This window comes from Notothenia rossii (assembly GCF_949606895.1).
Source record: "Notothenia rossii genome assembly, chromosome: 10".
Lineage (NCBI taxonomy): Eukaryota > Metazoa > Chordata > Actinopteri > Perciformes > Nototheniidae > Notothenia > Notothenia rossii.
Window position 1 is genome coordinate 48,223,574 of NC_136908.1, and position 27,247 is coordinate 48,250,820.

A 27,247-nucleotide genomic window follows, 5' to 3' on the forward strand; every position below is an offset into this window, starting at 1 on the left:
GGCTGACTGCCTCCTACCTCCACTAGAATGAGTGCATGGAATACACGCAGCCAGCCTTGAATATTTGACACAGGCATATCTGAACTCAGACTGCAGCGCTTTGATTAGTCAGTCTCCGCAAAGGTTATTACTCTGGGCAAATGTCTTTAATTGATCAATTTTATTGCGTGTTTACTTAAATGATGTACATATTTATCTGAAATTACTTATCCTTAACATATCCACTTCAGAATACCTTTTTTTTTAAAGCTTGTTTTTTGTAATTAAGCTTAGAATATATTTTTTTAATTCAACTATTTGATCAGATACACAATACATTAACTTGTATTGGTGATAGTATGTTTAACCACTCGTGTAAAGTAACTAAGTAGATTACTCAATTAATGTTTGCTACTTTACCAGCTTGATAAACATGAGTACAGCAATAATTATAATTGAAACTAATAAACATATATATTATTCTGAAATGGGCAAATCTGCATAAGGAGTGTTACTTTAAGTAAATGTTGACTTTTATACTTTTACTTGAGTAACATTTAGATTTTGATGGACTTTTACTTGTAACAGAGTATTCCTACATTCCTATTCCTATATTTCCACCGTGTACTTTTCCCACCTCTGTCTGTACCCTTGCAGCGGTTCACACAGACAACCCTGCTATGATATATTGGCCTCGCCATTCATGTGAACATCCATTACGCTTAGAAGCCTCAATGACATTTCCCCCCACAGATAACTGACATTTATTTATTTTTGGAGTCATCAGGCAGATGCTGTGAAAACATCAGTCCACACATTTCCGCCCTGCTTCAGGTGTCCTCTCTAATCGTCCTTGTGTAATCAGGGGAAGAGAGTAAAACAGCGTGGTCTTTCGGCATTTGCACTAAAAATAAGACACACGCAACTTTAGTCATTTAGGCACACTTTGACATTTTTTAGGGCCCATGCTCGGAGCCACACTTAACTCTTGTTTAGTGCGGGTCGGCAGTGAAATACCCCTCGCTCGCTTTTTCCCTCCATGCTTCCCTCTGCTGTCTAATGAAATGCTAAATATTTGTTTCTGGAGGGCACCATTTAAATGCGCTCTCTGCCGGTTGGAGTGTTCAAACCTTGCCTTGTTTAATGAGTTTTGGTTTTATTACTTTCAAGGCAAGGAGATGAGCCCTGGTTGACACTGCCCCATTGGCCTGCTGTCACCTAAAAGGGCTATGACATGCGACCTCTCTTTATATGAATTATGATTCATGTCGCAGTTACTCCATAAACACACAGCTTCATCTAGGTCAGGGGTGTCCAAACATATCTCCACAAACAGTCTGCGTCACAGCTCTCCATTGGGTTTCATTTCTCTTGTTCCAAAGAGGGTTGTCACTTTGCTTATAATAAGGGTACACAGGAAGGGCTTATGTCAAACTTGTAATGCAAATAATTAATTTGATCAGCTAAGATTTGTTAGACAATGTTTTCAACTTGAATTGTTTTGAAAAGTGGTTCTTATTAACACATGAATACTGTGTAATATATGTTTACATATATATCCAAGAAGTACAATATAAGACGAGCACACGTCTCATGTGTGGGCCATCTTCCATAATACTTTTAGAATTTGCTGGGGGCCAATTCAAAATGTACCACATGCCGCAGTTGGCCCCGGGCCGCAGATCGTACCCCCCTGATCTAGGTTAAAGCAGATCAGTCCGCTCTGCTGTTAGCCAGGATGTGGAGAAGAAGCTTAGAGCCAGTGTGGTTGCTAACGCCTCATCACCTCTCTTTATTACCTGCGCACAGACTCCAGTCCTCCACACACTGGCAGACCGCTCTTGGTTGAGCAGCCACTTCTACTCCTAAATGCATTTATTTCTTCTCTCTGTTCGCCTCATCACAGCTCCTCTTCACTGGCTTTCCTTCTTCCCCCCTCTTCATCTCGTCCGCTGTCCCTTCCTCTTTCATTTGCTCTTGCTCCTAAACCTTTCTCTTTCTCCATCATCTTGAATCAACCTCTTTCTCTCTCTGTCTCCCCTATTACCTTCCTCTTTTCCCAATCTAAGCTCTGAATTAGCTGTCCTCTTTATTATTCTCCCCTTACCTCACATGCTCTCTAATGCTTTCTCTTTGTAAGGAGAATTTTAAGTGCATTGATTCATTGATGCTTTTTCCCCCCTTCGACTCTCCTCTGGTCTCTTTAAAGGCAGCTCTTAGGACATTTAATTTCCAACAAAAGCACCAAAACGCAAATTCTCCTGCTCATTTGTTTTTTATTGGATGGTTTGATGGAATCACCGGGTAACAAAGGCTTGCACTGTATGGTGCCTTACATTCTTATTTGAGCAGATTTCTGTATTGCTTATGAGTCACACTCACACTACCAGCAAAGGGATGATATAAGCCACAATTCTGCCAACTGCAGAGGGCCATACCTGTCAGCCGAAGTTTATTTGTCCGACTGCTATTTCAGTGTATTTAGTGGCCTCTCAGGGATCGTCACACTGTCCAACAAAATAAAAGATGTTCTGGTGACCCTAGTTAAGTCACAACATTCCAGAGCACTGCAGATTGCCATGGCTTGGCTTGTGAGAAGGCGTTCAACTTGTTTGTAGAACCTTAGAAAAACACTAGCCGTTAATAGAAAATAGATGGGTCCTTTTTTTATGGGCTGTCAACCTTGGAGCGTGGTTACGTGCGGGGAAAAAAGGAATAAAAGGACGCAGGAAGGATTGAAACGATTGCCACTGTTCAGAGGATTAATGGACTGGATTGGGGGTGAGGAAAACCTTGCATTCAGGTGGACAGCTTGAAATGGATAATTGTGTAGATTGTAATGCACATTGACAAAGTTACATATTTTAATACGTGCTTACACCTATTAGCATAATTTCAAAAAATATATATTATATTTTTCTCAGATCCTACCCACAATTTTATTATTTAAACAAATAATTGATGAGATTTGTTCAGCATTCTCCATGTTGATCGTTGGTTTTTGACTGACCATTAGAGGTGTGTCTGGCCTAATCCATCTCATCAGTCAGAGGAAGAGGGTGGAAGGGTTTATTAACAGGGCGGACAAGGAATAACTCTGTGCCTGTCCTCTTCTGTTGCCTCTTTGTCACCAACAAAGTCTGCTTTGAGATCATTCTTGATGAATTCTTAACCGTTCCCCTTGTAATTTAGGTCAATCCACTTTGCTCTGTCTCCTGATTGGCTCGCCTGCAGAAAACACTCCACATAGAGAACGGGACCACTCCTGCTAGTTTTGCGAGTGTGTTTTTGTGCATTTTACAGAGTCGCTCTCTTCCTCTCTCATGCCTCGGGGAGAGACGGTTACATAAACAGGCTCTCGTCATCACTGCACTTCTGATTCCCCCTGTTGTACCGGTCTCTCTCAGCCTCTTTTTCTATGTTTGTTCCTGTCTTTTATCCCCACATTTCCCACACTACTTTCCCTTCCCAGCTCATTTCTGCTACTTCCTCTATGTGTCAGTATGGGTCTCGGCAAAACGTTTAGCATGGTTACAATATGTTACTTGGGTCAGAGCATTTGGCTGTACAACGGTGGAAACAGTTGATTTAATGAATAAATAAAAAAAGAATAATTCCTTTTATCCTGACAGGAAATGGAAAATACTTAAACTTTGCAAATAAGAATCAAATCATTTCCAAATTAGTTTTACATTACCAGATGTAATATGCCTTGGAGCTTTGACTTTGTATCCATTTATGATTTTACTGCCAGCGTCATAGTTTTACTTTTGTCTAAGTTGACAACTACTCAAAATGTTTATGTCCAGTGTTATTCAAAACGGATAATTACATTAAGGTCATCATTTATTGCAAGTCATTGCTAGTCAAAGTGATTTTTTTTTATTTTGATTTACTTTTAATCCTATGTCAAATATACTTTTGTAGTCATGTTATTGAACATTTCAGTCAATCTAGTCTAGCCATAACTAATTATTTTGTCATAAGTCCAACATTTAAGATTTGATATTGTTGTCAAAAAACATATTTGTCAAACATGTTTTTGTTTACCTAATCAACACTAGCTACTGCAGCATGCTAAAGTCCATTTGGTCATTTCCCTAAATTCATCAGTAAAACAAAATAATCGAATACTAAATCCGTCTGACCTGTTTCACATCTCAGGGCTAGATGGGTTGATTTGGCAAACTAGCATAACCTGAAATGCCTTAAGTGCCCTGTCATCTGAATCATGGGGCTGATTTCTGCCTTTGTCAACATAATAGTTAGGATTTGTTCTAACTTCTCTGACACACATGTGACGGTTCCGACTGAAGTCCACCCTAAAGAGATGCTGATTACTTGAGTTGTTTCTCAAACTGGAAGAGCATCACTAGGCCTTTTGAGTCGCTCAGCAACCTGTGAGATGTGATTCAAGGAGCATTACCTCTGATGTGATAATATTACCATATCTTTCCTCCCCCTCCCCCTTTCTATTTCCCTTTCTTCCCTCTTCTTTTCTCTTTCCATCGCTGCTCCTCGCCAAAGCCAGATCCATATTAACCTCTCTGTCACTCTCTGCTATCCTGCATCTCTTCCCATTCCCTTAATCCCCACCAACCCTGCCTCCCTAGCTCCCTCCCTTTTCATACCTCTATTATTTCCCCTCTCCTTAAATGGAGAGCGCATACGGAGCGGAAGAACAATCGAGGGGAAGGTATGATCAGAGAGAAAAATGATCAGGAGTCCTCCACAGAGAAATGGGGGAGAAGAGAAGAGATAACGCTACCCTAGAAAACCAGTCGTCATGGCAACAGTGTGGCAACCCAGTACAAACTAGCCTGTTAATTAAAAAGTTGATTAATTGCCTTTTAATAGAATACTTACACATTTTAACATTGAGGTAGTCCTGGTTTTTAATCACCTCACTTTATTCTTGCTCAATTCTTTCCCTTTTCTCCTCCTGTCTTAGTTACTCTGAGCTCTTCCATTATTACCAGTGATGGACACAATCATCAATATTAATCAGCTTGAGTTTATAAACATATCTCACAGAAGAAGGACAAAGAGAACAAAGGCGGCAGGGAAATTGTGTTCTGTACAAAAATCTGTGTATTCTTATATTCTTTTGTCCCATAGATTGTTAAACCAGCTGAACGTTTATAGAAAAGAGGGAACTTCAACCACTTGGCTTCAAGGTCATGAAAATGGCTGTGAAAGGAATAGGACAAAGGCAAAGAATATAGGAAAGTGGTCTAGGAATGCAAAATTGTTATACAACATGCGAACATAACATGCGAACATAACAATCAAACACAAAGCAAGAAAAACTTGTGTCCCTCTGTACAAACGTCTATGCCTCCTCACTTTTGATCAAGGTCATCACGATACACAATCAGACAAAGTGTCTTGGCTAAAGCCTAATTATTTTGAACCCCCCTCCAGTCTCTTTTTTTTCCCGCCTCTATCTGCGCCATTTGCAGATTGAGTGTCTGCATCATGTGCCCTCACACTTGCAGCTGGCCAGCTTTAATAGCGTGCTTATTCCCCAGCGCTGCTTTTGTTATGCTCTGACAACATCTTGCTCGGCTTGATCATCTTTTAATGGCCACGGATAGACACAGTCACTGCTCTGGTTAAATATGGCCAAAGAAAAAAAGTGTGTGTGTGTGTGTGTGTGTGTGTGTGTGTGTGTGTGTGTGTGTGTGTGTGTGTGTGTGTGTGTGTGTGTGTGTGTGTGTGTGTGTGTGTGTGTGTGTGTGTGTGTGTGTGTGTGTGTGTGTGTGTGTGTGTGTGTGTGTGTGTGTGTGTGTGTGTGTGTGTGTGTGTGTGTGTGTGTGTGTGTGTGTGTGTGTGTGTGTGTGTGTGTGTGTGTGTGTGTGTGTGTGTGACCGGCAAAGTAGGGTAGCGCCAATCAAGACGGAGGCACAGGTGTAGGTTTGTGTGCACGTGATTACACATGCACCCACATGTCCTGTTTCCATGGTTACACCATGCCCTCCTTTAGTTTATGCACAAATGCCACCAATCTCTGTCAGTTGCAAGTTAGTAATTATTATTTTCTTAGCAAGTCTTCATTTTTTTTTATTGCTCTGTATTTTATTTGCTTTTTTTATTCTACTGTGAAGATTGTGCACTCAAATGTGCTACGTAAATAAATAAACTTTTGGCTTATAGTTCTTTCTCAGCGGCTCTGACAGACCAGTTGCCTCCCCCAACTCAACACACATGTCTAAGTCGATCAATTTGTGTCAATTTAAAAAGTGTAACAAGTTACCGCTGTGATAGCCTTAGGTCGTTCCTGAGCCCTCAACTGCCTCCCGCGTGTGTCCGTATGTGTGTGGCGGCATAAGGGGGGACATATTAGCCGTGTAAGCCGGGGTTGAGTGGCCCGCCGCCCGCCTGCCGCCTCTGTGATGTGAGAACATCTGTTGGCTGTGATATGAAGCTAGGGAGTATCATTTTCTCTCCCCTTCTCCCTTTCTCCTTCGCTCGCTCTCCCGTTTCTCTTATGAATTCCCCAGCTGCTCGGCTCCCTCCCCTAAAAACCCTGTCCTGCGCCACCTGTGCAGTTTTAATGCATAATTTATCTGCTAAGTAACCACATCCGAGACTCATCCCTCCATCCCTCTCCTGCTTTCACTCTCTTCCTTCAGTGTCTATTCGGGATGTGAAAATGGACAGTGGACACCTATATTCTAATAGTATTATTTAAAGAGATTAGGATTGATTGGCTTCCAGTGGTGGGCAGTGTATCCAAGAGTTAAAATCCACAGTCAGTGTAGCCTCAGCTTTAACCTACAACCTAGATGTTGGCTCTTGCCACTCGTTGAGGAGGAGTGTTGTTCAGTGCTTTTAAAGATCAAGCGCCTGTCTTAAATCCTTTTATTTGTCTCTAAATCGACTGTAATGTGTCCTGCAATGATAACATAAATACAAAATATGTTTTTTAAATATTACAGAAAAGTTTATTTTTGATTTTATTGGTATATTAGTTTTCACCTCCAGATAGTTCATAATGTCTTTACTGGCAGCAAACTGGGAAACGGAATAAGCCATGTTTTGACTTCTTTATTTGCGAGCAATGAATTATCGGATAGATTTACAGATTTTCTTGATAGCTGTTGAAGCTTGTCATGAGGTTTGGTGTGTATGCTTTACTGTTTTTATTTATTTGCTTTTCAAAAACTATACGGATAAAACCTGTATCGAAACAATCACCTTTAAAATCATTGATGTGTTGAGCCATTGCCTCCCCAAACATGATATACTGGTGTTACGTGACAGTTTTTACAGCTTGTCAAAAAGGCCTGTGTGCAGCTGACGTTTTAAGTTACCGTGTCCACGTGTGTGGCCTTGCAGGCCTACGAGCAGTCGTACTGTATTAGCCCACTGGGGCAGGAACAATGTTGCTACATCATCGTAGCTCAACCTGGACCAATTCTTCCCAAGGCCACGACAGTGCCTCTGTGCACGTTCATGTGTTTGTGTCTTCTTAGCCCATGTCTATCTATATGCTTTATGATGCAAGACTGCCATGCTTTATGTCTGAATATGTGGACAGCAGGGAAGGAATGACAAGAAGCTTGCATACAAGCAAAGCCTCCCCTCCTATAAATCAGATCTTCCTCTCTTCCACGGCCGCCCCTCTTACTTATCCCACCACGACAAGGTTAACCATTAGGGTTAATGTAGCAAAACCCCATTTAACCTTTGAGGCGGGCCTTTTAGGGCCAGGCAATTGCATTGGGTTAATGTCTTTTTTTCTTTACTGTACAAGAGCGATGGGGCCACCCTGACACCTGTCACTCAACTCACTGTCCAATTAAGATCAATACGGACAACAGGTCTGTTGTGTCACATCCATTGTGATCACTGCACCTCAAATGAACTGTAAAACTGCCGATAAATCAAAGTGGGGGACCCTGGTAGGCCGCCTGTCAGTCAGTGGAGCAGTGTGCTACCTTTCTCTGAGGATTTACCTGGCACCAACCTTTCATCACATCAGTTGTTGGCAGTGACTCATATTTGAATAACCAGTGTTGGAAAAGGAACATAAGCATCAGCTACTGTAAGACAAAGGTTATTTTCCAGCATTATGATGTCATTTATTTTCCAAATGGCCATATGGAGAATATAACTATGCCTATTTACTCATTTGTAACGGGTTATTTTAACCAGAACCCCCCCTTATTATAAGCCAATAACCCTCCACCTGTTTATCAAGTCTGCATATACACATGCATTATTGATGTAACGAAGAATTACACCCTGGTCTATGCCACACATGCTCCCCTAAACACTTACTAATTATAAATGTCATAAGTTGAGAACTGCATGATGTGAAATTGATTGACTTTCAAGTGCTAAAGTGACTTTAAGAGGAGATGGCTTAATCATAGCAGCTGTGATATGGCAGATTGCCCCTCATTGAAGCAATTGTCTGTCTTGTTGATCATTCTCAGCCTCTAATGGCTTTGTCAATAAAGACAACATCATCGAGCAACAGCAAATCCAGGGTCCTTCACCTTTCTGCCACGCCAACCTGTCCCACTCAGGAACGTGACTCCAATGCTGATTTCTATTGAGCGCTTTTCACTTCGAGTGCCAATCAATTTCTTTCCTTGAGATCGTTGTATTCAGCAGGATATTGTGTGTTTCAAATATTTAGAGGGATTGCACTAAATACCAAAACAGAACATACATGAAGTATTACAAAGCTGCTTTTTTGGCATTTTTTTGGACCACAAAATCTACAGAGGAACATGATTTAGAGCAGACATGTTGGTGTTTACCTTCTTTTACCTTTGATACCTTGTATTGTTGTTCACCCAGCCAGCATCTACACAGCATCAAAGTGATCATAAGTAAATGGGGTCCCTTTCTATTCTTGCGTCGAGCTTTAAGCTTTTTGAAGTGGGCTTCTTAAAAAAGGCCACAAGTGAACACTGAAGTACCGAAAGAGGAGAAACGTGCCCTCGATTGAATTAATTACCCATTCTCTCCAAAGGGGATTCATCAGGGATATAATGGGGGCTAAATTGATTTACAGAGTGCGCTCTTATGACTAACATGCTTCTATTGATTTCAATTGTTCTCCAAGTGTTATTCGGTAATAAACGAACAATGGAGCTATGTAAGAAGAAAGGCCACTCTATAATATCTCACTCAGATTACAACACACTTGAGTTACTTTGAGACAGCTGCATTGTTTCAGAGATGCATAGGTTTACCATGGGCTGCGAGGGCTCGGATACCTTCTCCACCGAGGTGTGTTTGAATCAGTGGGCAGCGACATGTGCATACTGCAGCTGTCGAGCGCTTCTTATAGAGTGCATTAGTGTAGTGAAGACGGGTTAATGAGCAACTGTGAAGACGGACTGTGTTAAGAGAAGTGCTAATAATGTTCTTTTCAAGGAGCGCTCTCTTCTGAGTGTCAGATTAATCAAAAAAGGGTGTAACGTGTTCTTCATTTCATAGGAGAGGGAGTAGGAGTCTTTCTCAAGAAAACTTTTTCATAGTTTTAGAGATTTACTCCTAAAGAACTTGCAAACCAAATATGTTGTATTTAATTTAGTATGACACTTGGGTTGGTTGTTTTTCACAGAAGAAGGGGGAAACCATACCCTGTGTCTTTTTATTATTGAAATGTTGGCCTGCTAATAAAGTGCATAGTTGATCCTTTATGGAGCCATGTTTGGATCAACAGACCATAGACACACACTACAGTAGAATTGACTCTCTGCCACCTTTAGTCAGTGTTCAAACCAACCCTCACCCCCTTCTTCTGGCACCAAGTGTGTGTTCAGTCATCCATCTGTTTGTGTATTCACCCACCTGTGCTTGTATGTGTGAATCTACTCTATGAATGTAGCACACTTGCTCAGTCTTTCTACACTACTGCGCTCTTTATCAAATGAGTTATATTCCAGCACTGAGTTGATCAGCGGCCAGCTTCGCTCTCCACAGCAGAGCTGCGAAGAGTTACTCTTCCATCAGAGATGTATCTGCTGTGCCAGGCTCAGAAATGAAATCTGGCCACCAGTGAATTGCTGTAAGGATTTACCCAATAACCAGGTATTTCTTCTTCAGGATGCTAGTGGTTTGCATCTAGTTTTCATTTGTGTAAAACGGGCGTAAGAGGTGTTGCACTATTAAGGAGGCAGGGAAATGGATGAGTAAGGGCCCGCGTCCACATCGAGCCTTTTTCTGGCAGAAGGCGGCCCCAGCGTTTCATCAAGAAAACGCTCCCAGCTCTTTTAGATTTGTTCTATGACAACGATACATCGATAACGCATGCCGCTGTGGTAAAACAGACTAGCATGGATTTGATCATCTATTCATTTTTTTCACCACCTCTGAAAGCTATGAACAAGGAGAAAGACGATAAATGTCACACACTCACCGGCAGCAACATGCAGTGTCCACCGACCGACCTGCTCCGACAAACAGGCCTCTAGGTCTCTGACAGACACGGCCTAAAACAAACTTTTCATCCAATTGCTACAGTGATGTCATCAGCACTTTTCTGAAAAGTTTCAATATTTTCAACACTGACCGGCCGCACAAAAACGTCTTAGCTCTCAGAAAAAAGACGCTGGGTGCTGCACCTTCTCTGGAGTCGGCTACCTTCAACGGCATGCGCTTGTTCCTCATTGGAATCAATTGAAAAAGACGCCGCCTCTCAGAAAAAGGCGCTATATGGACTCATGAAATGTGGCGGGATATAAACCGATATGTAAAATGTAGATAGAAACAGACCTTCGCCTCACCATGCCTGCTTGGACACTCTCAGCTCGACCACCATTATGAGGACTTGTTGTCCTTTCAGCCTGAGCTTAATAGCCTGCCGCTTTTTTCCTTTTCCCCATCTTTCTATCGTTCTCTTCTCCCTCTCCCCCCTCTCTCTCTCCCTTATTGTCTCTGGCAGCTTTGTGACTCTAGCGTCTGGCTGCAGTTGCAGGAGCAGCAGTCACATACCTGCATTCAAGTGGAACAAACAGGATGGTTGGCTGCTCACGGAAGGTCATCAGCCCTGGGCACAGCACGTGTGTGTGTGTGTGTGCACACGCGGGCATCCGTGCGTGTATCCGTGTATTTTCTCTACTTCAAAAAGAGATGAAGCTTTATAGTGTTCCTGAAGCAAAACGGTGTGAAACAAATAACCAATAGATGATCTTCCAAGTGTATTTTTACTGTGACAAATGCTCCTTATGTGTGAGGGATAGCTTGTGCTATTGTAAACTACTTTCAATATGTATTTATTTCTGAGTGTTGGATCCATGTGACTTACGGTACGTCCACTCAGCGGCTTTAGAAAAAGCTTGCCGGCGGGCGACTCTGAAGCTCGACCAACAACCAATCACATGAATCTCCCGCCCCTGACAGACAAGCAGCGGTTTGATTGGCTATAGCTTGTACTGGCAGATGATTTGATTGGCTAACGCTTCCAATGAAAGCTTCAGAAGATTCAAAAGTTTAACATTGCTCAACTTTTGAAGCCTGAGATGCCTGGAAATCTCCGCTTCGCTTCCCACAATGCAGTTCGGCAAAAAGTGAGGCAAAGTGACGTCACCCCATTCAAAGTGAATGGGCAGAAGCGTTGGAAGATTTTTTTAACGCTGCTGTGTAGACGTACCGTTAGGGTGACTACGGCTTGTATTCTTATACATTTCATGGTAACATTTTCAGCTCCAGTGTCCACAACTTCTGTGTTTGCTTCTCATAGCGTGACTATACTAGAGCCCTGTTTTTTATGCTTCTGTTATAAGCATGATAGAATAGAAGCACGAAAAGTATCAATTTTGTCAATATTATCAATCCTCTCTCTGGTTTCACTTGCATGTAAACACTACCCAAACCGGAAAGAGGCCTTAAGCCTCGGCTCTGTTAGCGTGCTGCTCATGTTAAGCCTACCATGTAGACAAAGCGTTAACCCTAATTCACACGTGAAGCTACAAAGGGAGTAGATGGAGCAGCAGGATTTAATTTTCACTGGAAACCCTCAAGTATCTAGCAGTGCACTGTTCGGCAACTCAAACAACAATAGATCCTTTGTTGGTTGCAACAGAGAACACATACACAGCACGTTGAACTGCCCATCTGCAGAGTCAGAGCTGAAAATCGAAAACAATAAAAAGACTCCAACGACAAAACATTCCAGATTGGGGGGCAAGGGATCGCCTGCCTCTTCATATTGTTGATTCTGTCTGCCTCTGTTGGTCCTATCATTCATGTTGTATGCAGTTGTGCAACTCTAAATGTCAATTTAGCAGTCTAGTGCTCCATAGAGATCTTTCCAACAGGGAGGCAAATGTGTTTTCCATCGTTTTATTTGTACCTGTCACTGTGACATTCACACTCAACACAGAGTCAGAGGTCAACAGGAAGCCCTGTGGCTGGGCTTGGTATGGAATCCCACCCTAAGCCCACCCACTTGCTACCACCCTCAAGGTGCCTCGGTGATGGCCACCAGTCTAGTAAAACGTGACACTCTAATCTGTGTCTTCCATAATTAGTGCCGCACGTTTGATTAAAAGCCATGTCAGCTCCATTGCAGAGTGGGAAGCGTGATTATAGTCCAGCATTTGTGTCTGTGCATATAATGTGTGCACACGGCTGTATGTAATGGTGCTAATAATGCACATGCAGGTCTAATGCCATCCAGGAAAAAAATCCTGGTTGATCTCGGGATTTACGAAGCGTGGCTGCGTTTTCGCTCTTCATTAACCTTGCTCGCCCTCAATCCCCGGAATTTCCACCTGTTTGTTTCGGTCCTTCTAGACCTCCTTCCGTTATTTCTTCTTTTTTTTTTTTACAGCGTTTGTGCGATGAATAATTGAATGGGTAATTGGGTAGTGTGACCCTGTCTTTTGTTGGGGGGGGTTGTCAGGGCAGCAGCCACTTGTTTCATGGTAACAGTTGCAAGCATTTCTTTTATGATTATTAATCTTATTTTATTTCCCCTTCTCATTCACCAATTTATTTTGCGAGCACAGACACACGCAGTTCCCTCCTGTAAGACTCATCACCACATCAATGAGGTAAAAGGATAATCATAGCATGCTGAAGAGCCAGAATATTAGCAGCCTCGGGTGTGATTAACTAAGCCTTTACACTAGCATAGCTATGCAGATGAGCTAAGGCAAGAGTGAAAAAATGACAACATTAAAACTAGCTAATCTAATTAGCTCTATGATATCATGCCGTTAAATAATTACCCAGAACTTAATTGGGTAATATCACTGCCTTATTAAAAAAAACAAAAAACCTGCCTGCCTTTTTCCACCCTCTCTTTCTCTAACCTTTGAAAGTAAACACGTCCCAAATAGCCTGCAGAAATCACAAGAGAAAACACGCTGAGCCGTTGGAGCACTGTGGAGCTCGGTTGCACTTTTTGACTTTTGAGTTCCCCGCCCCTCTTCACTCCCCCGTCTCCCCCCGTACACCGCCCTCACTCCCCTACCCCTTCGTTTCATCTGCAGGGAGTTGATTGGATCGCTTTCATCCTGACCATCCTGTGTCGGGACACGTGCTTTAATACATTTACTGTACTTGAAGCTGTATACAAACACCTTATATACAGTCTTGACAACCACCTACTCTTTCTGCCGCATCCCTTGCTCTCTGTAAACACACACACACACACACACACACACACACACACACACACACACACACACACACACACACACACACACACACACACACACACACACACACACACACACACACACACACACATCCATGCAGTTTGATATGTGGCCCAAGGCAAAGCACTTCTCCCTAATGAGCCTCTTGCCCTCTGTTTCTCCCGGGGAGCTGAAAGAGAAGTAACCTTGATGCAGAATAGAAAGGATTCAGCCTGCTTACACACACATACACACATTGCTATGTGTGTGAGGAACCTCATTGCCTGCATTATTTCCCTAACCTGTTATATCATCAACAACTCTACATCACATGTCTAACCTCAACCTGCATCCTTACCTGATTCTAACAATAACGTTTAACCCTAGCCAAAATATCCTCACATTACACAACTGCCGAGGTCTAAAACTTAACACACGGAATTGGTTGTTAGACTTGTCCAAATAATCACACGCGTCCTGTTTGGCCAAACAACACAAACACCCATATCCACCCACCTTGTATTATTGGGAATCATTGAGACAAATGTTCTGTTATATTTTCTATCTTCAAGATTGTTTTGTTTGTCACTTGTTAACAGAAATATAGTCTCCATTATGAGCAAAACCTTGTTTCTTACATTTTAAACATTAACTCTAAGTTAGGGCTGCAAGTAAGAATGTTTTTAATGTATTTTACCCGAAACTACAGACTATTCTCTTGAGTAATCACTGATCATGTCTTGAAAACTGAAACTCATTTGGCAACTTTTACCGTGAGGATTATCCAGTTTCTAATCATTTTCAGACTCGTTTATGAAAACCATGGTTACTTTCAAATCATCGGCGAGGCATGTTGAATCAGTCGATTGGTCTATTACCACTTCTATGATTACCCTTACCATCTAGACAAAAGGAGCTCCACAATGATGTGCTTTGAATTGAAACATATTTTTTGCATAACCATGGTTCAGAAAGCTGGGTGGAAATGATACATTGTACTATATACTGGTAGCATCGTGGGTTTGAGTTTGGCCCAACATAATGAGTAATACATGTTGATTTGAAAATAAGTAATTCCTATATGTCTATCTCTTTCATTATAATGATTCTTTCACAAATATTTGACCCAATTACAGTGAAAATGTATGCATTTTTCTGCCTCACTCAAAAAATATTTCAAAAATATTAAGTAACTGGACAAATGTAACATTAAACCATTGTTAGTTTGACTCAAGTTCTCAATCTGTTATCTCTTTCTCAAATGATATAAAGAGTACTCCAAACTGCTTAAGCAAAAGTCTGGTATGTATGCCTTCACTGACCACTCTGTGTTCCTTGTGTGTGTGTGTACTCCAGATCTGGGCCAATTATGAGGAGAAACCAGTGGAGGAGGTTGTGTATGTAACAGAAGAAAAAGAACGAGTGGCCAACTACAGACCAGTATTTGTCACGGAAATCTGCGACACCCTGCACTTCTACACCCAGGACGTAGAGACAGGTATGTCAGCATTGTGTTTTGTGTGCTTGAAAAATGTGTGAGTAACAGACTTAAATAATATATATATTTCTTTAATGTACAAAATCAACTCCAAAACACCGCTATTTATAAGTCAATTAGTACATATTTTCATTGCTGTTGAAACATTTTGTAGGTCTCAGTGACTATTTCATCATCCTCTTCACCAAATACCAACATTTCTCAGGTCCAAACAAGGACTCCCTTTTAAACAGCACACTGACTTTATGAATGACAATTATCTCTACCACTCTGACATTCCCCATCACCCCCCGCAGCCCCCCCTCCCACTAGGGAAGACAAATCAAAGGACGTCCTCCTTATTATTACTACTGAATGACAGGAATACATCACACCATCCCTTCCTGTCAGAAGTGACAGGGGGAGGAAAGGAGAGAACAGTTTGGAGATGGGAAAACTAACAATCCCTAGTATTCCTGCATGGCTGCTCCCTCTGAAAGTGTGTGTGTGTGTGTGTGTGTGTGTGTGTGTGTGTGTGTGTGTGTGTGTGTGTGTGTGTGTGTGTGTGTGTGTGTGTGTGTGTGTGTGTGTGTGTGTGTGTGTGTGTGTGTGTGTGTGTGTGTGTGTGTGTGTGTGTGTGTGTGTGTGTGTGTGTGTGTGTGTGTGTGTGTGTGTGTGTGTGTGTGTGGCCGACATAGAAACTTGGCAAGCGTCATCTACTGAATCATTAGAAGTTGAACCAACCTGCGTTTGTTGCATTTGATTTTGTGACTTAATCAGTGTAACAATTACACCAAAACCTGCACTCACAAACTAGGTGGAACAGTTGTGAAGCCTCCATGCCAATCACTGCCCCTTCATCGTGTGCCAGCCTGTGTGTGGGGGGGCACAGGATGCTGAAGTCTTCCCCTCTCAGCCGCCCCGCACATCTGGCCCCACAGCCTTTCGGAGGCCATGAAATCGACTTTGGCCACCTCTTAATTCGCCTCACTGCCATAATTAATTAATTTGCCTTCATTTACGCCAATCTGAGCCCAAGCATCACTCACACCATAATAATCCAATCACAAATGAGTGTGGAAAGCATTTGGCCGCCTCAATTGTTCCTTTGAAAGCCCCTCTACCTCTTTTCCTCCTGGGGTTAATAAGAGTGCAAAAACAATCTGTTACTCATCTCCCCGCCTTGATCTGAAGCCTTTACATTCCCTCTGGCTACTTCAGCTTCCTTCTCCTGCAGTTCAGACGAGATACTGAGGTTATGTGTGATGTTTTATCCCTGATCAGAATCACATGTAACTGGCAGGAGGCTGAAATGTACAGCACATGTAGACCTGAGGCCTTCAGCATCAATCACTGTCAGCTGGGAAAATGTAAAGGCAAGATGCATTGTGGAATTTATAATCTAATGGAGTTGGAGTTTGGGGGCTTGTAAGTACTTGAGCTTCACATGAAAGAGCAAGTCAACATGTTTTTATAGATTCAAAGCTTATATCCCATATATTCTTTAGGGTCTGTAAGGGAAGCAACCGAAGTGTTGCATTTAACAAAATGTACACAAACTGCATTTTTTATATTGCTGCTCTCAGTGTGTTTTGACAGGAGAGCTGTGAGATGTTTAATATTTCTCATATAAAGGCGTGTTTTTAGATGATCCAGCAATGCTGCAGCCTTTTTGTTTATTTATTTTCTCCCTTTAATTGCCCCGTGTTCCTCCACCAAGAAGCTTACGTGCTAGTTTAAAAAAAAAGTGTTATTCTCAGCAGGGAGGCAAAACCTGACCAGTCCTCACCCTTTCCTCCCTCTCCTCATCTCTCTACATCACACTGTTTGCCCCTCCCCGCCTTCCTCCATCTCCTTTTCTCTCTTGGTCTCTTTCATTTTCGCTGACGCTCCCCCAAAGCTACATTAAGTCATACCAACCCCTTGAAGAGCACATCAAAGTGTTAGGGCCTGTAAAATCATACAAGCTGAGTGCTTTGCAATATCATTACATGTTCCACTCCCCCCCCCCCCCCCCCCCTCTCTCTTCGCTTTCCCTCAATTTCTCAAGTGAAGGAATGTGTATATATAAACTCAGATAAGCTTCCAAGCAGAGTTTGAGTTTCATAAATACGCTTGTGATTGTGACTGATGGCAACAACACTTTGCATAAACCAAAAAGCGGGATCATTTGTGCCAAAGTTCACTTCTGTATGTTATGACCTCATCCCATGGGTTTCCTGCACTTTGGCCAGAGCATTAAAGCAATGAAGCCTGTCACTGACTTGATGCAGAACACTAATAAAAGCTGACACTTCGCTAAAATGACAGACAGCTAGTAATGCATGCAATACTGTAAACATCCCTGCGTTTTATCATAATACAATAGCACTTAATGCCCTCTGTGACACTCTGAATTCAAATACTTCTCTTGATTGTTTACAAAACCTACCCATTTTCTGCTCTGCGGTTACAAATTCACCGGCTCAGAGTCAAATTTCCGAGTGTTTTTTGGCACTGCTACCGGCACTCCATTTGCCAGATGGAGCAAACACTTTCATTGAGTACTCCTTGACCATCCTTGAGGTATAGCACACTTGTGACATAGAGTGCCAGCTAACTGTCTCTCCCCCGGTCTCGCCTGATGTTCAGTTTGGAAGCTGGGGATAAGCCTCACTGAATAAAAAATGGAGAAAATAAAACGGCGGTGCCACTTATGGTCAATGCGAGACCATTTACTTAACTTCAATAATCACAGATTTTATTGTGGGTGTAAAAACCAATCATGAAAGGTAGCTGTATTTATAGAAGCAGAAATGATTAAAGATGCAGCTGGGACTGGCAGAGAAAGACATTTTTCTGTGTGGCGTTAAGCTTCCATTTGTTTCCAACCGTATCTTCAATAAGATAAGATGAACTTTATTGATTCGAAGTAGGAAAATGAAAGTGTCACAGCAGCGAGATGAGAAGAAAGAGCCGTGAAATGTTCCAGGTAGCAAGATAATTCTCACAATAAGGAGCAGGAGCTGTGAACCAGGGTTTCACAGTGATTAAAAGTCAATTCAAATAAATGAACATTCTACAGAAGACAACAAAGTCAAATAAAGAATGATATCCATAGGAACACATACACTTTGAGGCAGATGGCAGCACGATATAGTCGCCACTAGGGCAAGATAGCAGTTTAATAGCTGTACAGTAAGTGGTCAGTGCATCTGTTTCATAGCAATAAAGAAAACACAGGAAAAAACATTATAAAAACCATAGGATAACCAGCATCAATATGCAAATGCTATTACCAACCATTAATCCTATGGGAGTCTGGAGTCCAGGATTTATTTGTATTTTTATTGTGGTCTCACTGAGGGCAGTGGTGAATGGAGTGTACACAGCTGTTGTTGCACTTAAACAAACATAGGCCCATGAAATCATCCTTACGCTGTTAGCTACTAAGTGGTTCTTTTGTGGAGGAAGCGTGGTATGTAATATATTTATATTCTCCGGGGGTCCTTAGCGCTCTGTGTTTTACCACTTTTCCCATTTTAATTATTCACATTTAATTACTCTTAAGTGCTGCTTTTTTTCATGTATGGATATCTTTACACAGACCCGATAAGTGGATTAATTCACGTTAGGAATGGTTTTTTCCCCCCAGTCACTAAGAAGCTTGAGGGATTGTGCTGTTAAATCCTCCGTTTATTTTAAGGTTCTTTATCTGTGGCTGTATGCGGTTATCTCTCATTGTCTCACTTTCCTCCCCGCTCACATTGTCTCTTCCTGGTTCTGCTTTCTCACTTTTCTCTCCCAATTTCCCTTTTTCTGTATTGCTCTGTCTCCGGAGGCTATATGCAATTACTGTCAGAGGGGGACCTGCACAGATCTGTGTGACCTTGGACACTAAAAGACAGAGGCCACTCCAGGCACAGTGGGGAGCAAGTGACTATGCTGTACATTGCTGTTGCTTTGCCTCTATGCTGCAGAGTCCACATAATTAAAAAACTTGCTAAATATAGCCCTGAAGTCTTCATGGGTGCGTAGCTGCAATCGCTGCGGCCTGATTATTGGATGCTCTGCTGCTTTTCAAGTTTTTCTAATCAAAGACATAAAGTACAGGAGTATTAGTTTCCCTGAAACCTCATAAGCTGAGCTCCAGTTGAAAAGTCTATACTGTACTAGATTTGAATGAAACTAGAAGGATACATTGGATTCTTAGTTGTCCACAGAGTGTTGTATATTCAATGTATGTAACCATGCTTATTCTTAAAAGTCATCAAGCCCATAAGTGAAATCAAAATAAGGCCTTTTTTGGTATTTAAATGTCTTGATAATCTTTTTTCAAACATGTTATGAACATGTGAAGTATGATTTTATAGCTACTTTTCTTAAACATATTCGGCCTTATTAGTTTTTATAATAATTTGCCAAATAGCTATTGCATGCACATCACGCAGTTATGGAAACAGTTCATTTCGAGTGGCATTTCAAAAGTCTTAAATCTAACCTTAGGAACTCTGGGGTAAGCTACAAACCTCAGACATTTCAGATGTAATAATGGCCTCCAGACTGCATCGCTGGACACCACTGCAGGCTCTTCTTTGCCGAGCTAGCAGCCCCTTCCTGTTTTGGACCTCTCTCAGTCGTCACCTCCGCACGGGCATCGGCCGACAAACGCACGTCTTCTGCCCACCTCGAGCCTCAGCTGTGGCGCAGTTGGCGGTACATCCTGTCTGGTGCTTGTTTCCTGGCACTCATACAGACTCATAATGAGTAGAGTCGTTCCCCCCAACCAGGTGCCACTCCGTCCACATTATTCACACTTCTACCTTTTACACACAGCAGCTGTTCATCACCTAATGATGCTGGACCTAGCTACTGATGGAGCAAGGCAGGCAGGGAGCTGTTCTCTCTCTGGCTGCACTTCAATCCTGGCCCCTTTCTGTCTTTGGAGATTGAATTCCATGACTTTGAAATGTACAGTATGTCTTCAAGTGCTTGTTTTCTTTTTGCCAATTGAGGAATTCACACCGTCTCCACTCACACAGCATCTTTGGTAATATGGCCTCTCTACAGTGATCTCCCAGTAATAGCATCTTTCTTTTCAAATCCTACTCTATATTAAATGAAGGCAAGTTGCCACAGTAACCATGGTGTTCATGGTTTCGATTTCAATAAGAGGACATGAGAATTACTGTAGCATTTCATATTGATCAGGGTGAGTGGCCCGCTAATTGGATGTCATGTCAAAGCCGCCAAGTGATGATTACTTTATACAAAAGAGCTTGACAAAAAAACAAGGGTGCACATTTAGAAACTGAAGTCCTTTCACCGCCTGCAGTGTTTGCTTTACATTTCCATTCTCTATGAAACATCTTCTCGTGGCAACTCAGTCAGGGGTTGAGATAATTAGCTCCTACAACCGAGCGTTATGCAATGGCTTCTTTTTTTCACAAAAGCATCTGAGAAAGTAATTTTTCTCTTAATCAAGGCAGTTCTTTGTTGAACAATGTAATTACAAAAATGAAGTGAAGGAACTAATTGTGAAATAAAAAAATTAGCTCATGAATTTCAGGCAACAGACAAAAGAAATGCAACAACGTGCTAAATGTGACAATTGTATAAACGATGATATTGAATAGTTGAATGGCCCCATTGCATTAGGGGAGAATGGCTGTAATTGCTTTACTGTTCTGTCGATGTACATAAGCTGCTTTTCTTTAACACCATTAGGTTTAATTTTTTAATTTAGCCTTATTAAAATGTACTGCTTACTATTGAGAATGCGTTGTGTGTCCTTTACAGTTTTAAAAAGGATAAAAAAAGGTTATTTCTATAAAGAATTGACCCAAATCGTGTCCCATGTATAAGTCCTTCTGTCTTTTATGTCTCTTGTTTTATACATGGCCTTCTTGCGTTGGCATTCAGTGAACCGAGTAACAACACAGGTGAATGAAAGTTGCAGTACTTGTAGCAGTCGATGCTGCTGTTTTTCACTTTCCCTGCTCCTTGCCTTTGCAGCCGATGCAATATTTAGAGGTCACACTCTGCCCGGATGATCCCCCCCTCCCAAGGCATTCATAATTAAATCGGATTCGCTACTTAGCTTCTCAAAGGTCAGCTCACCTGTCGGTTTGAGGCGGGGTGCTTTGGATTTTCTTGGATTTTCATCCTTATTCTTCCCTATCTCGTGCGCATGATTTGCACTAATGCCAACTTCTGGGTCTATTACCTAAAGCTGAATGACACTTTTCCCAGCGGAGAGCCACTTAGAGGTCTATGGGGTTCTCTTCAAATTTGGCAAGTCCACACTCCCCATTCCTCTTCCCCAAATGGTGCGCAGGGCCATCTTGTGAATATATTTGGACTCCTCACAATCAAAACAGGGCATTAGGCGCAGTCAATGAGGCTCGACAGGTGGCAGAGAGGAGCAGGAGAGACTGATTCAAAAAGAGAGCTGCAGATGCCGTCTCTGTTTAGATTTTCAGTGATGCTTTTACAATTACAGAAACAGTAATTTGCTGTAAAAGGCTCCAGACTGCCGGGAAGGGTAGAATTGAGCAGGCTAATTGGTGGTGGTGGGTGGGGGGTATCGCATGAGATATAATCCATATCACTCTCCAGTGGGAGTGGAGCAGCATTAGTCAAGCAGGGGGATCATTTGTTTTTTTATAGTGGCCTCCCTCAATGCTCGGCAGATGCTGACACCACTTCAAACATCACTCAGGAAGGGGAGTAAATGGCCTTTCCTCATGTCTCAGCTCCCTCCTTGTCACACTGCGTCCTCAGAAAGTGTACACATATCCTCGGGTGAGCGCCGGCTCATTGTTGACCAACCACACAGGGCTTTAGACCCATAACAGCTGTGCATGTTTGCTTGCCCACACAAGTGCAGGCCTCCCGCGCCGCTACGTACTGCACAGAGCCCGTGTTTTGTTGTTTGTCAGTGCGGCCTTTTACCTTTTTGAAGTGTCGCTTGTATGTCCTGACACGCTGCCATTCCTCTCCCCCAGAGGATAAAGCCAGTCCAAACCTCATGCATATTTAAGACTCCAAACAGGTGAGCGCAAGCACAATGCTCTGTGATGGTAGAGCACCATCCATGTGTCCACTCTGTCTTCATACCAGTCAGCAAGCAAGGCTCTGTGATGCTTTTAAGAGGAGAATTGATGCACATATTTGTGTGCCTGCTTCTGTTTGAGTCTTTCCTGTGAATTTGCCTCTTCTCTTTGCAAATGATCATTAATAATTGCCAGGTTAAGGTCTCCGGATCCTCTCAAGACAATTGTTTCCCCGACAGGTGTCCTTTTCATAGAGGCGCTCCACTTCGATTTGGTCATTCCTTCATTCTTCTAAGCCAGGAAATGAGAATGCTTTCATAACAACCATCGCTCTCTTGGCCCCTGCCTTTGTCATTTTGTGATTATTTACTCTTCTGTGGTTTAATGGCTTTGGTAAACAGCTTAATAGAATTCAGTACGGCCTTGGGATGCGTAGCGAAAGGGCACATGATTCACAGTTTTCATTGGATTTCTGTTCCCCCCCCTTATTTCTGCTCAGGCACCGTGTGTCACAATATAATCAAATACGATCATGGCCAACCTGTAAAACTGTTGGAAGTGTCTCTTAACCTCTCTCTCCATTCCTTCTCCATTGTTTCCTCGTTTTTGAGCCTAATCGCTCCCTCACTCTGCACTGGGCATTCACAATGTAATTATATATGATTTACAAACAGCTGCAGCCATAATGGTGTATAAACAAATTACAGAACCAGGGAGGAAAAACAACAGAGGAATAAAGAGATGAAGACGGAGAAAAATTGGCCCGCATCAGGCGCAGTCAGTGGTTTGGCTGTTTTTGGCTCTCCCTTGGGCACAAAATGAGCATTCACGCTCGACATGCTTTACCCCTTCTGCAGGCAGATATTGAGTTGTCCGTATGCCAACGTTAAAAAGGAGTCTTCCTCTGTAATGCAGAGTGTCCTCGCTGCTGCTCTTCCTTCCTAATGTGATTGCTAGTATTCATTCTGAATTTCACAAGGATGCATAAGAGCCTGCTCAATTGACCCCCGAGGGCCTAGATGTTCTCTCTGTGATGGCCTGCAGCATGAAAAGCTCATTGCAGACTCTTTACATGATTGCAGTCATACTGATTAACATGTGATTGCCTGCTTTTCCTGAATATGATGTCATACTTACACATTCTCCAACCACGGCTCTGCAGTAAAAACACTCAGCATTCCTTAAAGCTGCACACGTGGAAGTGTTCGAGATGAATTGATAACCCCAAAGTCGGTAAACCTTTTGTTCAAGAAACTTGCACAGCAAATTGAATGTGTAAATCCCAACAGAGAATAATGGTAATGCATGAGGCACACTGCATACTAAATCAAACACTTCCTGCAAACGTGGACATGTACATTATAAATTGCTCGGCAGCGCACGGGGAAGAAAGGTGTATGAATTAAAAGTTTACTGCTCCTAGGACACTGCCTGAGACGAGGAAGTGCTAAAGGGACAGTGTGATGCGATGACTATATTTAGCTCCTCATATTAATGATCCTTCAGAGTCCCGCACTATAAGCATCAGGAGTTGGTGGCTTGATTTGTCAACTTAATCAGCCAAATGTAAAAAAGGAAACTGCGCAGAATGACATCAGGAGACATATTTTCATTTTTTCAGTCAGAGGATGGACATGGATTTATTGTTAAAGTGTGACTGGACTTGACTTGGAAGCAATTGGAGTGAATGTAGGGGTCACAGCAGATCGTAAATCATCTTGTTAAACTTGGTGATCCATAACACTGTACTGTCAGTGCCCTTTGAATTCATAACCCCAATATATATATAGAAAGAGATAGTCCCATGGGTATATCCAGCCCACAAAGTAAACCTATAAAACATTCCAAATTGTTTGATCAGTCGGCAGCAGGACATGGGAAAGAAGGAACAAAACACACTTTTGCTACAAATGCTGCAATAATAAGGTATTAGACTTAATCAAAAACATCAGTACTAAAGATATGTATTTGGGTTAAACGTATTCATCAAAGATGTTACATCAGAACATGTCAGTGTTCCCTTGCAGTAGGACATGTAACACATTTGAGGTGCTTGGGAACATGCCGTACTAAAAACCTGTATATCTTTCAGTAAAAATGAAAAATCAATAGGCCTGAGTCGCAGTCTAGACTCTAGAGGTAGACATCCATCAAATTTTCATCAAATGGTTCAAAGCGAGACATCTGAGCGTCAGAAAACGTCCCTTTCTGTTACAGCACTTTGCCATGGTGCTAGTAGGAGTAAGAAGCATGATTGCGTTGTAAGTTCAATTCAAAGCTCGATTATTTGAGCAGACCATCTGATCCTACTGCAAGGAATTGGCTGTCAAACTTCTGAAAAGCAGAGATTCGTATCAGATCTTCCCCAGTAATCAGGTCACTGTTCACGCTTAAATTCCACCATTAATACGCATCACATATTATAGCCAAACTTCCATACTGTTGTTCGACTCTGCTGCTGTACCATTTACACAAACGGAACATTTGTAATCAGGTTGGGCCAAGAGGCTCCATCCATTAAGGCTTCATGTGAGTGCACATTTAGCAGGTAGAACGCTCTTACAGCTCATGTGTCATTTATTCGGTCCTCTCCGGGCCTGAAGTGGAACATGGCCCAGGAACAGAAAGAAAGAAATAAGTCGGTGTGTAAATGTACACACATAAATTCACGCCAGTGCACTCTGAGATGGAAGGAAGGCACACACTAACTTTTTTTAATTAGATTAATAAATCAAGGAGGTGGCTGGATGTGACGGCTGTAGCCCAATGCCACTCCAGCAAGGACAAGCCGCTGAATATGGAGCATACTGACGTAACAACACCACCTCTGTGTGTGTTTGGGATGGTGTGTATGAGGCAAGATGGTTTGGAAAGCAATTCATCTGATGTGTTTTCCAAAAACTGCTTTCTCTCCAAAACGCTGAGGATGTGTCTGTTTGTTATGTGTGTGTATTTATGCTCCTATTCCCCTCACTGCATTCATCAGCAGTTGGTGTAGCAGTGGGTGGCCAATAAGGTGTTTGGACACCCCACCCCTCCTCTGCCCTGACCCCTTTCACAATCAAACCGAGCTCCCAGCTTTTCCTTCACACTCCAAATCCCTTCGTACCCCTCGCTGGTGTTTTTCCTTTATGTTTGACATGCTAATGAAGGTTTCCTGTCTGCTCATTATTTCTCTTTTCTCTTTTTTCCCAACAGCAGAAATAATTTGAGGTGTTAATGATAACTCACTTCAGCAGTAAAGCAGTAAAGCAGTAAAGAATGGTGTGCATTAAGATGTGCATGCTACACTGCCCGCCTCCAAGCTGTTTGTTTGGTGGTACAGCAATATTCATAGTAAGCACAACATGAACATTGTACACACACTGACTGCATTTATGTAAAGAAAGCAGGTTAGTGGGAAAAAACACGTTAAGACAGGAGAATGAGTTTACACGAGCAGCATTAACTTGGTTACTTTAAACCCAGGTTTACGTACAGATGGTCAGCGATTCGATTTGTTTTCCATCTTGTTTTTATCCAAGGCTGGCATATTTCGAGTGTATTAGTGATACATGAAGCTGCAGCTTGAAATGTTGTTGTTTTTTTTGTTCATAGCATTTGGACTGATGGCACAGTGAGAGGACAGACTGTGTGTGAGAGCACAGTGTTTCCCTGCTTTTTTTCAAATGTAACAAATCTGCTGTTCAGCTGAGAAAACCGACATATTCATCTTTAGTGGCATTTTTATATTGGGGTCATCTTTTATATGTAGCTGACATTTATTACAGTAGATAGAATGGGAGAGAACCAAGAAGTGTATTCATTTCTTACATTCCTGACTTAATATGCAAATCTTCTCATTCACAGTCACATATAAATATATATATTTTTCAATAGAAAGTGGTCCATTTCTTCCATTTTTGGAGTAAAGGTCCCTCTCGTTACTCAGGAAAAACGTCTTTAATGTGATTTTACATTACAAAAGAAATAAAATAATATATTTCATATTTAACAACCCTGTAGGAACCAGTGCTGTGTACATGGCCAAGAAACTGGGTTTCCTTTCGGGTTGACTACGTTTTTATAGATATGTTTGATAAGATTTTATTTGAGCCTATACTGTACCCTCCCAATGTATAATTGAGTGTGGTTAGACATGCTCTATCACTGACAACCCTGGCTTCCCAAACAACCTCCTCCAGGTGGTAGATCAGTGAAAATGGCATGTGGAGCGCTTTGCTAAACTAGCTGCAGTCATTTCTTCCGCACATTTCATACACTCATCCACAGCGACTTTAAATATCTGTTCATAAACATACTGTGCCATACACAAACAACTATACCATACATATGACACAAACGGTGAGAAGTAACATACTTAGTGGCGCCGCAATCATCTCCCTGATTGTAACTGATGGGTACAAATCGAGCTGCCACTTACCGCAGTCATTGACTCCATGGAGCACTGACTCTCTATCTGATTTCTCCAACCTCCACCATATCGACAGCCACAATCTCACCTTGAAGCCACCATAATGTGTCTGCCGTGCATGATATAATACAGGCCCATTTTATGCTGGATCCTGTTAGTCAAAGCTGTATGTCTCCAGCAGGGTCAAAAGCATTAGCTGCATGGTGCTAAATGGCTTACAGCATGTCTGTTTGGTTTCAGTCTGTAAAGGTCAGTTTGGGTTTATTTGGGTTTGAAGTTGATTGTGACAAACAATTAGAGCTGAAGTATATCATCCTTAAATGTCATTGTCTTTTCTTCTTATCCCGAGGTAACACTTTATAAGCATTTTATGTTTGTGTGCCTGAAGAGCTGTGTGTAATTGTGTTCTTTGATTGTTTATATGAAAGTTCATTTACCCAAAGCAGTGATGTTGTTCAACTGAAACCAGGTGTTTTATTATAAACCATACTGGAGCAGGCAATAAAGTAAATTCAGAACAATGCTAACTAGAAGCACTCCCAGTAATTGCAGCGCAGCTACTCATTTTTAGCCATGGATGTGTACTTATTGTCTTTAATTCGATTCCTCTACTAATGTGTGCTTCCTCTATATTTAACAAGTTAGTTAAGTCTTTATTATTGTCTGGCCTTTTTTTTTTTACTTGCTCTGCCACAATTGCTGTATCTCTTTTTAATTTCCCCGCTGTGGGAAT

The 27,247-nt window shown here is 42.0% G+C and overlaps 1 protein-coding gene across 1 annotated transcript in view; it reads left to right on the forward strand.

The window, feature by feature from the left end:
* snd1 (staphylococcal nuclease and tudor domain containing 1) overlaps nt 1–27,247 on the forward strand; it is a 180,094-nt gene that overhangs the window by 128,372 nt on the left and 24,475 nt on the right. Inside the window, exon 18 of the mRNA XM_079656361.1 lies at nt 14,946–15,087. Within this exon, the coding sequence (XP_079512487.1) occupies nt 14,946–15,087 (142 nt within the window). The remainder of the gene's footprint in view (nt 1–14,945; nt 15,088–27,247) is intronic.